The sequence below is a fragment of the Sciurus vulgaris genome (assembly GCF_902686455.1).
Source record: "Sciurus vulgaris genome assembly, chromosome: 17".
Taxonomy (NCBI): domain Eukaryota; kingdom Metazoa; phylum Chordata; class Mammalia; order Rodentia; family Sciuridae; genus Sciurus; species Sciurus vulgaris.
In genome coordinates this window covers 51,571,931-51,584,178 of record NC_136478.1, presented here as the reverse complement: position 1 = coordinate 51,584,178, position 12,248 = coordinate 51,571,931, and the positions used below count along the sequence as shown (strand labels likewise).

Sequence of the window (12,248 nt, the reverse complement as noted above, 5' to 3'; positions counted from 1 at the left end):
GCATATGCGAGAAAATATTTCACCCTCAGCTTTCATTTAGCATGATGTTCTCCATTCCATCCATTTACCAGCAAGTAACAAAATTTCATTCTTCTTATGACAGAGTAAAACTCCATTCTGTATATATACCACATTTTCTTTATCCATTCATCTGTTGATGGACACTTGGGCAGGTTCCATAACTTGACTCAAATTCTGTGAATCCCACTTGACCATAGTGCATAATATTTTGAATGTGTTATTGTATTTGGTTTCTAGTATTTTTTTGAAAATTTTTGTGTCTCTTTTCATCAAGATATTTGTATACTATTTTATATTGGCCTATAGTTTCCTTTTTTGTTGTGCCCTTATCTGGTTTGCTTAACAAAGTAATTCTGGCCTTACAGAATATGTTTGGAAGAATTCCTTCCTATCCCATTTTTTGGGATAACAAGGGGAATTGATAGGAGACAAAATGCTTGACACTGGAATGGGCGACTATTTTTTGGAAAAGACTCCCAAAGCACAAGAAACAAAAGCAAAAATGGAATCACATTCAACTAAAAGGCTTCTGCACATCAAAGGAAGCAACCAACAGAGACAACTTACAGAGAAAGTATTTGCAAGCTGCAATTGAACAAAGGGTTGATATCTAGAACTTAGGAGGAACTCCAATAACTCAATAACAAAACTAAATAAATAACACAAAAAGTGGACGGTAGATCTCAATAGATATTTCTTAAAAGAATACATACAAATGGCTAACAGGAACATGAAAAAAAATGTTCAACATCACTCATCATCAGGTAAATGTAAATCAAAACCACAGTGAGATGTCATTTTACCCTAGTAAGATTATCAAAAAGACATCCTAGCAAGTGCCAGCAAGGATGTGGAGAAAAGGGCACCCTTGCACACCACTGGTAGGAATGTAAGTCAGTTCAGCCATTATGGAAAGCAGTATGTAGTTTCCTTAAAAAATTAAAACTGTATTTACGATATGATCCAGCAACCCCACTGCCGGGTATCTGTTTAAGGAAATGAAACCAGTATGTTGAAGAGACATCTGCCTCCTGCACTTATGGCAGCACTATTCACAATATCAAAAAATGGGAAAATCCTACGTGTTCATCAACTGATGAACACATAAAGAAAATGTGGCATATATACACAGTGGAGTACTGTCAGCTATAAAAACAAATGATATCCTCTCATTTGTGATAACACGGGTAGAACTAGAGATCGTTATGTTGAGTGAAATAATCCAGGCACAGAAAGACAGGCATTCTCTGATCCTACACATGTGTGGAATCTAGAAAAGTTCATCTCATCAAACTTGAGAACACAACGGGGGGTACCTGAGCCTGGGGCAACTTGGGGTGAAGGCTGGGGAAAGTTCGACCAGCAGTTACTGAGATACAACTAGATAAGAGCGAGACGTTCTGGTGTACTGTTGTGCGGTAGAATGACTATAGATAACAATAATATATACAGTCCATTTCAAAATGCTAGAAGAAAGGATTTTGAAGGTTTTTTTACCATGATGAAATGATATTTGAGGAGATAAATGTTTAACCTGATTTAAAAATTGCACAACATTTACATCTACCAAAACATTACATGGTACACCATTAATATTTGTAATATTTAGGTTTTCATATAGAAGTTAAAAATAAATTTCAAAAAGAGCATATAGTTACATCACATGGTTGGAATATGCTTAACTTTTAAGAAAATGCCGATCTGTCTTCCAAATGAACCATTTTGTAGTCCTACCAGTGATGAAGGAGAGTTCCTGGAGTTTCATCTCCTTGCTAGAATTTAAGATTATCAGTGTTTCAAATGAAGCCATCCTAACAGGTGTGTAGTGGTATCTTATCTGTCGTGGTGTTCCACTGTGGTTTTAATTTGCAGTTCCCTGATGACGTATGATGTTGGGCTTCTTTTCATCTGCTCATTTACTTGCATGCATTCTCTCTGGTCAGGTGTCTATTCACATCTATCACCCATTTTTATCTATTTGCAAATTGTGTTGTTTCATTTGAATTTTAGAAGTGCTTGTATTACTCAGCTACCAATGCTGAAAATATGCTTTGCAAATGTTTTCTTGCAATCTTAAGTTTTTAACTTTAAGAAAACTTATTTATTGTTTCTTTCATACACTGTGCTTTTGCTATCCTAAGATTTTTTCACCAAATCCAGGTCACGAGACTTTCTAGACATTTCAGTTTTTCACCTCATATTTAGGTCTAGGGTGTGCTTAGAGTTAATTTTTGTGAAAGCTGTAAGCTCTAGATCTAGATTCAGTTTTTCCATGTGGATGTTCAGTTGTTCCAGCATTTTTTTCTTGGAAATATTATACTTTTTCATTGGCTTTCCAGAGTCTTGGAAGCAGCCAAAAGTGGAACATCGTGAGTTTCAGTGAGGGATGATATGAAGCTAAATTCCCATCCTCTGACCCCTTCTCCATAGGAAACTTTCTCCTTAAAACTGACTCCTCCCCCACTGATCCTCTGGGTCTCAAGCTCCATCTAACTTATCTCTGAAAGCTCAAGAGAGGCACATCGGAATTTCACTGTCTGTATCCACTTTCTGTCCTTGGTTATGTCCTAACTGTGTGACTTTAGGCAGCTTCCTTAAACTTCCTCTGAGTCTGTGAACTAATTCTTAACATGATGTCATCAAATCCCCTGACAGGTTGGTTCATAGGGCTGAATGTGCTCATGCATAAGGGGTTTTATGAGGGTGAAATGTGTCCTCCCAAAAGGTCAAAGTCCTAACCCCCAGGGTCCTGCTGCATGACCTTATTTGAGCACAGGGTCATGGAAGATGTGAAGATGAGGCCATTCTGGAGAAGGGCGGATTCCCGATCCAATATGACTGGTGCCCTTATAACAAGGTGGCCAGACAGGGAGAATGCTATGTGATGTGAAGTCATGCAGCTCAAAGCCCAGGATTGCCAGATTTCCAGCAATCCCAGGAGCGAGGAAGAGGCACAGAAGAATTCCCCTTTGTGTTTCAAATGCCATAACCCTGCCTATACCTTGATTTTGAACTCCTAGGTTTCAGAAATGTGAGAGAATATATGTGTGTGTTTAAACCCACCCGATTTGTTATTTTGCTTTCGTAGCCCTGAAAAATTAGTACAAGGCGCAGTAGCTCAGGGTCTGGCCCAACCCAGGCTGTTGGTGTTGGCTATTGTCACCATGGCAATAACAGGTAGGGACGTGTGTGTGTGTGTGTGTGTGTGTGTGTGTGTGTGTGAATTAATTTAAGAAATGTAGCGATCCTGGACTGATGTACACAAATGCCCAGATTGTGCACTGCTCAGGATCCTACTTATGGAGATTTGCATCACCTCATCAGAGCGGGCAGGGGATTCTGAAAATGCTTAGCTGGGTCTTACAGCCGATCACAGATTCATCAGAGCAACTCCCCCATGGAAACCCATGGCAGAATATGCAATCATATCCTTCTGTTAGGGAGCAGTCAGGCATGGATGGAGGGAGCGTCAGGTTAAGGGAATGATTCTACACAACAGCCCACTGTGCTGACCCCCACATGCTTTCTTTTCCAAGAATAAATTCACAGGCAGCCCTGCCTGGCCAAAGTGGATAGGATATATCACATTCCTCAGAAAACTATCAGTTAACTATAGGAGAAATGCAGGCAAAAATATTGTTGATAAGAGGAATCCAAGTTACCCTGAAGGGGGAGACTTTTGTGACCAGATCCTGAAACTCCGGGAGATAAGGCTAGTTCTCCCTAACCATGAAATATGTAAGAATATATGGTGAAGAATCCAATTAGAATTGATCAGCAAGGGCAAAGGTGACATAGAGTTGCCATGGCAGCTGGGACTTGAAAATCTGATGGTCTCTTGTTGTCAGTCAAAAGTCAAGAGGTGGACCTGCGCAGGACTCTCTGGAAACTTCTCTGGAATACCCCAGAAACCTGGAGTGCAGGAGAAGCACATTGTCCTTCTCCTCTCAGAGAGAACCCACTCTCTTCCATGAGAGTGTCCCCTTTCCCTTTTCCCAGCCTTTCAATAAACTCCTTCCTGTTACTCTGAGCAACATGTCTGAAATCTTTCTGACTTGATCACAAGAATCAGGGTTTGAAGGCAGGGGGGGGGACCTTCACGTGGTCTCAGTTTCTTGGAAGGCCCCAGCTCTGTAACACTTACACAGACATCTGTGCATGAACACACTCCTACTCATGGTTATATGCAGATTCAAATTTCTGGCATTATCAGAAAGCGTTTGTCTCCCTCACACACATCGAGAGGCCTATTCTAGTTCCCCAGATTGACTCTGAGTCAGACACCTGGCCTTCTCTGATAGAGGCACAGGTGGTGACTGCCTGGTTTTCAAGTTGTGCATAACTAGGCCAGAGTGTGGATAAATGTGTTGCTTTATTCAAGGAAGTGATGACGTTTTAAAATCTCCTCCAAAGACTATGGGCACAGATGTGTTCAAGTATTTGCTAGGCACTTCTCTTCTGTGAGACCTCACATAGTGACTTAAACTTTCTAAGCCTCTGCCATGTCACATTTAAAATGGGCATGCAGGAAAAAAATCAAAAATTCAAAACTCAAAGTCTGTTGCCTACTGAATGTATACCACTTTTCCACCAACGTAAAATTAAAAAATTGTAAGTCAAGCCACTTTAAGTCAGAGACATCTGTGTATTAAGAGGCCCAAGAGCAAAGTAACAATTAAAATTTAAAGTATACACCCTAAATGGCCAACCATAGCAAATGGTTAGTTATATTACCATTACCAGGTATTACCAGAAAGTGGTCAAAGTAAATGATTACAAAAAACAAATAAAGTGGGCATGAACACAGTTCCCGTTCACGTGGGTTTTTGAGTATTAAGTCGGAGGGTTGTGTGACGCTGTTAGCTCAGAGCTGACAAAGAATGCTTGCTGAAAAGAATAGCTGTTATTATTATCGTTTATATTATTGTTATTATTACTACTGCTACTATTACTACTTCCACTGCATAGTGTAAGACTTCCCTTCCTCTCATCGAGCTCTGAGGGACCGTGTCTAGGAAGGTGGGTGGTCCACTCTGATTCTTCTCCCTCTTCTTTCCAACTTGCCCCTTACTTTCCTTCCAATCTCCCTTTCACGGAACCCTACCTTCCCCTCATCCCCATGACCCAGCCCCAGCTCAGCGGGCCAGGAAGCTCATGGTGTAGCTCCTCGGAATTGTGGCAAAACCCACGAGTTTAGGAGACACGTCTATGTCCTGGGGTGCCTGCGGGGACTTGAAGCGGAAGTTCTGCAAGATGGTGGTGAGGAAGAGAAAGAGCTCCATTCTAGCCAGGCCTTCTCCGAAACAGTACCGCTTTCCTGAGGAGGAGAGGAGGGAGGGGTGGAGGTGAAGTCCACTCTGACTGCAGCCTTGCCTCGGTACCAGTCCCTGCTGAGTTCTCCCAGGGAGGAAAGGCTGCAGTTGTGGTCCAGGAGACCTTCAGGGAAGGCAACACACCTCTCTGAGCCTCATTTTCCCTTGTACATGAAGTGGGGTGATCTATACCAGCCTGTAGCAATGGGAAGCTTAAGTGCTCCTTCCCCCACCGCCCGCCACATACATTCTCAAATATGACAGCTAAGCTGTTGTCTCCTAAGAATCTGAAGATGTTGTTGTGTGACTGCAGGAATATTTCTGACTCACTCTGATTCTTCATTTTCCCCATCTCTAAATGAGATTTTATCATCCCTTCCCTTTCCCCTGGGTGCAGATATAGAGGTCTTGTTAGTTCTGGGAGTTGCAGTTGCTTGGTTTCAGGGTAGATTCCAAGAGGGACTTTAGAGCTGGACTGCACTTAGAGACGGAAGCTGGGATGAGCATCCCCTGGTGGTGTGAGCCGGGGCCTGTCAGCCAGCAGGGGTCTCTTACCAAGAGAAAAAGGCACAAACGCATCGCTCTTCTTAAACTGCCCCTTGTCATCCAGGAAGTGCTGGGGGTTGAAATCTTCAGGGTTAGAGAAGAACTTGGGGTCTCTCAGCACAGAGCCCAGCATAGGGAACACTTCTGTGTCCTGACAGAAGGAAGAAAGGGGTGGGTAAGATGGTTTGAAGAAGAGTGTGTTAAAACTCCCCAGTCACTGAAGACAGGGTGCCCCACCAGAAGGAAAATGGGAGGAGTGGGAATAGGGGTCTTCTGAGGGAGGAGACAGGAAGTTAATGTCCCTGAGACAGGAAGTGTGGGGAATGTGGGGGTTCATGCTCTCTGAAGTAGGAAGTTTAAGGGATAAAGGGTCTTTGCCTCCTGGGACAGGATGTTGGGGGATGTGCAGTTCATATCTCTCAAGGCTGGAGGTTGGGGGGAACATGGAGGTTCATATGCCCTGAGACAGGAGATTTGGGAAATATGGGATTTGTGTCTCTCAAGGCAGAATGTATGGGGGACGTGAGATTCCTGTCTTTAAAGCAGGAGGTCTAGGGAAATGAAATTTGTGTCTTTTGGGACAGAAAGGTTGGGAGACATAGGGTTGGTTCTCCTGAGACAGAAAGTTTGAGGACACATAGGACACAGGAGTCTCTGAATGGGAAGACTCAAGGGACACAGTGGTTGTGTAATTCTTTGATTGAGGGTGTGGGTCAGGGACTGGAAAACTTTTGATAGGGATGAGGTACTAGGGTCCCAGGGAGTGGCTCAGAGGTCCTTCTCAGCTGGGCAGGGCAGCACCTTGGGGATGAAAAAGTCCCGAAACTTGGTGTCCTTGATGACTTTCCGAGCCAGGCCCATGGGAATCATGTCTCCAAATCTTTGGATCTCATGGATCACTGCCTCTGTGTAGGGCATCTTGGCTCGATCTTCAAACTTGGGCTGCCGGTTCCTGCCAATCACCTGGTCAATCTCCTCATGGAGCTTGGCTGAGACAAAAGGGAGAATGTTTAGGTATCCAGGGGCTGAATAACAGGGATGATAATTCAAACATGTAATGACATGCACCTATATGAATGACAAGCACCTATATGACAAGACCACTTCAAACAATCAGTGGCCACATACATTGTGGGAGCAGGGTCCTGTTAACTTGATTGTACCAGAGTCATATGGGAGCTGCAAGTCAGGGGTCTTAGGTGGTTCCTGGGGAAGCCAGCAGTGGGCACTTAGTGGGCTCAGCAGAATTTGCCAACCCGTTCACACACTTCCAATATCTTAATAGTTACTAATGCTTATCAGCTGAATATCCCCCTGTGTCTGCATATCAGGCCTCTCTGAGGTCCAGGGACCTGAGAGATGTGGGATTATTAAATTCCCTGTCCCCTCCAGCCTTACCCTCCACATCTGGGTGCTTCATGAGAAGCAGGAAACCATAGCGCAGGGTCGTGCTGACCGTTTCTGTGCCGGCAAAGAAGAGGTTCAGTGTGGTCAGCACCAGGTTCTTCATGTAGAACTCTGTGTTGGGATTATTTTTATCCTGAAAGGAGAGAGGCCTTTAGACCACATCCACTCATCTTCCTTTTGGGGTCCTTCTAAGGTTTTTCCTTGGACCCATCTCTCTTAGGTGCAGATCTAACATGAGAAGAGGGGATCTAGATTTGCCAGGCTCTGTCCAGGTTCCAGGTCTTTGTGTAAACTTCTGGTTTTGCCCAAAATGCTCTTCTCATGTTCTTTGACCTGATGACTATTCTTTAATGACAATGTCAGTTTTCACTTTTTCAATTATAGGGTATTTAGATAGAGAGAGACTAAGAAAGACAGGCAGAGATATGAAGATGGAGTGAATCAGTGAGAATTAGAGACAGGTTTTTAGGCAAAGAATCTTAGGCAACAGCATTCTGTTCCTGCCTCCAAACATCTTGAAGTCTTTGGAGGATCTCCTTCCTTGATCCTTTGAATGTCAGACTCCATAAAGCCCCATCTCTTTTCTGTGCAGAAGAGAGACTGTCATGCAATTGGGGGTGAGGTCTTTCAATGTCACATTGTAAAGTCAATCACCTGTCCGTTTGAGTGTGACTGATGACCAGAGTATAAAACATCAGACAGTTTGGTAGCTGAAAGCACCTGCCATAGATTCAGAGAGACACCGTTTTGAGCTAGGGTCAACTGTTTCCTTGCTGTGTGACCTCAGGCAAGTTATTTACACTCTCTGGGTTGCAGTCTACTCCTTTGTAAGCTTGTTCAAGAGCTATTGTGGATATGCACTTACATAAGAACTTAAAATAATGCCTTGTACAGGGCAATACTGGAGAGGTGATTGCTATTATGATTTGCATGCACACGTTCTGCTGTGCATAAGGGCTTGGTAGATGGGCTTGGGACAGTGGGGATTATGATGAGGGAGGCTTATTTGGGCCTGATTTCCCTCTGCCTGGTTTTGGACCTCCCCACCCTGGCTGCTGGTTGCACCTCCTGCATGCGGATGAGAAAGGAGTCGATGAAGTCCCGTGGGGAGTTGGGATCCAGGGTGCGCTGGTTCTGCTCCACCTTCTTGGTTATAAAGTCCTCAAGGCCCTGCAGCTCCTTAAAGGCCTGTTGCTGTGGTCCTGGCAGGTGCTTCATCACTGAGGAGAACATCTCATAGAGCTAGCAGGTATGGAAAGAGAAAGCAAAGACAAGACAGCTGTCAGTGGGCAGCACCCAATGGGAGTGGGACCTGTCTAGAGGTGAGCAAGGCACGGGGATCAGGGCAGCTATCCAGGTGTTTAGGTTGGGCTGAAAGGCAGCATAAAGCTGAGTTTTCCTGTGAGTTAAGTATGAGGGTGATTGTCTAAGAATTTAGGGGAGATGATTGGAGCATACATGTAAGTTCCAGATTCAGGTGAGGTTGGGTTAGAAGACTTGTAGTTGAGATTGTCAGGTGGGACTTTATGGGGTGGGAGGAGCCTGTTAGGTGTTTGGGGATTCAGGCAACCTCAGCTGGAGACAGCGGTTTATATACTTACAGTATCTGAATTGGGAGCTTCTAACTAGGTGTTCAGGCATTAAAGTAATGCTGATGTTCAGGTGGCAAAGTGATGATATCCAAATGGGCTACACAGAAGGACCCCTTTAGGTATGTGAGTGAGTTGTGTCAGATGATACTTATTTAGATATTTAGGGAACATTCTGTCCCCAATATTTGGAATCTTGGTTGTGGTGCCTGTCCCAAGTATTCAGGTAATTCAGTGGACAGAGTAGGGAGCACCTGTCTAAATAGTCCAGTGGGCTGGCTTGGGACACCTTTGTAGAGGTGAAACAGTGTTGGTGGCCTGGATTTTGCAGCACCGGGTGTTCAGGCATCTAGGAGGGAACTGAAGTGGTCATTTGGCAGGTATTAAAATATTAAGAAGAGTTGGGTGGGGAGCCTCTGCTAGAGATGAAGGCAAATTGGGCTGAGGCCATGGGTGAGAGAGCTGATTGAAGGCATTTGTATTTCCTGCAGGCTCTGGTTTGGGGACATCTGTTGAGTTATATAGGTGTTCTTGGAAACTATATTGGGCACTTGTCTCTTGTCCTGGGTCCTAACACTGCTGTTCAGTTATCCAATATCAGGGCTGGTTTTTGTCAATGGAGGAGGATGGCAGTTTGGGACCGGTTGCCCAGAGGGGTGGGACTGGAACAAGTTACCTGCCCGGTGGAGGTAGCTGTGAACTGGAAGCTTCCCAACATCATGCGCAACAGTGACAGGAACTCTTTGTCCTCGTAGTCAAAGCGGTCACCAAAGACAATGGAGCTAATGACATTGGAGACCGTCCGGCTCAGGTAGAAAGTAGGATCTATGAAGGCTCCTGGGGGTGGGGAGACAGGTGGGAATGGTAGACCGGGATTGGAAAAGAGCCAGGTGGGCATTCTTATGCCAGTCTGAGAACCTGAAGAGAGTACTGGAGTAGTGAGTCCAGTTCCCAGAACTGGGACCACAGACACCCTTTCCTGACCTCGTCCCCATCCCGCAACGCAACGTGGGATTTCCCTTTACTCCCGACCTCCTCCAGGACTCCCAGCTCACCACAGGTGTCGCGGAACGCCTGGATGAGGAAGCCCGCCTCCTCCTGGATGCGCTCCTCGATACCGCGCTTGCCCACGCCAAAGTCCCGCAGGGTGGTGATGGAGAAGCGCCGCAACTGCTTGGAGCGCTCCCCGTTGCCGAACGCTACACCTGGGGTGATGAGTACAGTAGCAGGAGGAAGTTGGCCAGAAGGGAGGGGACAGGCACCCCGAAGAGGGTACCCAAAAGTTAGGGGATGCCCATACAGGGAGGGAGTAGAACAATGGGTGCAGAGCTAGAGGGCTGCGCAAAAAGAGAGGTATGGATTGCAACTTAGAAGGAGAAGATCAAAAAACTAGAAAGAAAAATCCATCAGACAGGTGCAGAAAACACTCTACACCCCAGTGGAGCCAAGGAAGGGCAGAGGGAAGGGCGAGGGGGCAGATAAGAGAAAGGAAAAGTGAGATTGAGGAAACCTGGAGGAGGGAATTAAAATGGTGAGGGGTTCTCAATTGGAAGAGACAAAACATAGGCAGAGATGAAAAGAGGTCTGGAGAGAGGAGAGATTGTCAGCAGGGGAGGGAGGCATGGGGATTTGGAAGAGTCACTGTGACAGTGTGACTGATGAAGAAGAAGGGAGGAGAGAAGGAGAGAGGATCAACGGGCAGCACAGAAGCTGAGGATGACAACATCGAGGTGTTAAGAAATGCATCCATCCAGAGAGAGGAGAGATATCTAGTGAGAGAACAGGAAGATAGGTAGAGAGAAGCAGGGACAAACAGGGACCCGGGAGGTTTAACACAGGTGGAGTCCAACACAGGGAGAGGCAGCAGTGAGCAGGGATGTGAGAAGACCAGACAGAGGGCTCTGCACAACCTTGAGGGGCAGTGACTCAGGGGCAGGCTGGGGAAACTGAGGCCACCAAGTTAACCTGGCCACCTTCCCCCAGGTGCTGTCCACTTACCATAGCCTTGGAAGAGCCAGTCAAAGGTGGCTTGCTGGCCCCGCCCACTGAACTCCTCAGCCTGATCCACCAGCGCCTCCTTCACGGTATCGTACCCGCACAGCACCACCACCCGGCGAGTCCCCAAGTAGATGGTGAACACGGGGCCATAGTGCTTGCTCAGCTGATGGGGGTGGGAGGGAGTGGTGAGAGGGGGCTCGTTCCAGGACTTGGTCCGGTTCCCTCATGTCGGGGGCTGGGATGTATTTCTCCCAGTGTCTGACACCCAGATGATAGAACATCCCAAAGTCTGCCTTTCCTGGCTAGGTCCTGGCTTCCCAACACAAAATTCTCCTCTCCTAAAACTCCAACTCATCAGGTTCAATCCACAAAGCCCTGGTGAAACTGGGAAGTCCCTGTGCCCACCCCATTCCAGCCATCTCCCTGGATGGCGGCACCTTCATGAGGCAGTTGTACATCTGCTCCGTGTCCAGCTGCAGGTAGTTCCCAATGAAGGGCAGTGGAGTGGGTCCGGGAGGCAGCTTCCCCCGGAGCTTCCTCTGCCTCCAGACAGACATCAACACCATTACACTGACGCAGGTCAGCAAAGCCACCAGAAGCAGCCCTGAGGCCAGCATTGTGGCAGAGAGGATGACAGGCAGGTAGTGATGGCTGGGATGGTGTACCTTTATACTGTTGGGATCAAAGGCTGACCTTTGGTCCTGATTACATAACTGTCTCTTTTCTCCTTCCAGCTACACTGCCCCCCCCACCATGCACCCTACCAGTTTGGAACACAGCCAGCAAGCCAGGAAGAGGGGGCCTCTGAGCAGATTAACAGGGAGTAGACTTCTGGATTGGATTTGTGACACCTGAGAAGGAAGTACCCCAGGACTAAGGATTGCCAAGGTGTGGGGTCAGCAGATAAATTTCGGAACAGAGTGCTTTGGGATATCTGTATACCAGAACTTCTGAGTTTTGGGTGTGGGGTGGCAGAATTAAAAGGGTCCCAGAGGTATGGATTTTTTTAAGGTCAGAAGGAAAGAATCCTAGGGTCTGGATTTCACTGGAGAAAGGCAGGATGTGTGTTGGTGGATTGGCGGTTATTTTGGTGAGGAGGGGCATAAGTTTAAGGGTTATAGATTTGCATGGCTTGAGATGAGGAAGGACCCAGAGCTGGGAGTGGAGTTCCTGAGAGGAAAGTCCAGCAGGGTTCTGGAGTGAGCACCTGAGCCCAGGTGTTGACCTGATGGCTTTGGCTGTGTTCTGTCTGTGTATCTCCTTATCTTTTATTGGTTCTTTCTAGTTAAACATAACACTGGGATTCATTTTGACATAATTATAAAAGCATGGAATATAATCTGTTCTAATTCAGTCCCCAGAACTTCCCCTGTCT

At 46.1% G+C, this 12,248-nt stretch overlaps 1 protein-coding gene across 3 annotated transcripts in view; it reads right to left on the bottom strand.

Moving 5' to 3' along the window:
- Nucleotides 1–11,532, bottom strand: part of LOC306648337 (cytochrome P450 2A13) — a 157,620-nt gene extending 146,088 nt beyond the window's left edge. For 2 of the 3 annotated variants that reach the window (XM_079118386.1, XM_079118387.1), the window contains exons 1-6: nucleotides 11,311–11,532; nucleotides 10,874–11,036; nucleotides 9,931–10,080; nucleotides 9,552–9,712; nucleotides 8,352–8,528; nucleotides 7,278–7,419 (exon numbers count right to left, since the gene is read on the bottom strand). In XM_079118386.1, coding sequence (XP_078974512.1) covers nucleotides 7,278–7,419; nucleotides 8,352–8,528; nucleotides 9,552–9,712; nucleotides 9,931–10,080; nucleotides 10,874–11,036; nucleotides 11,311–11,490 — 973 coding nt within the window. In that variant the 5' untranslated portion in view covers nucleotides 11,491–11,532. Of the gene's footprint in view, nucleotides 1–4,652; nucleotides 5,339–5,888; nucleotides 6,031–6,680; nucleotides 6,869–7,277; nucleotides 7,420–8,351; nucleotides 8,529–9,551; nucleotides 9,713–9,930; nucleotides 10,081–10,873; nucleotides 11,037–11,310 lie in introns of those variants that run through there. The other variant, XM_079118385.1, reaches the window with a different exon arrangement.
- Nucleotides 11,533–12,248: the final 716 nt, after the last annotated feature.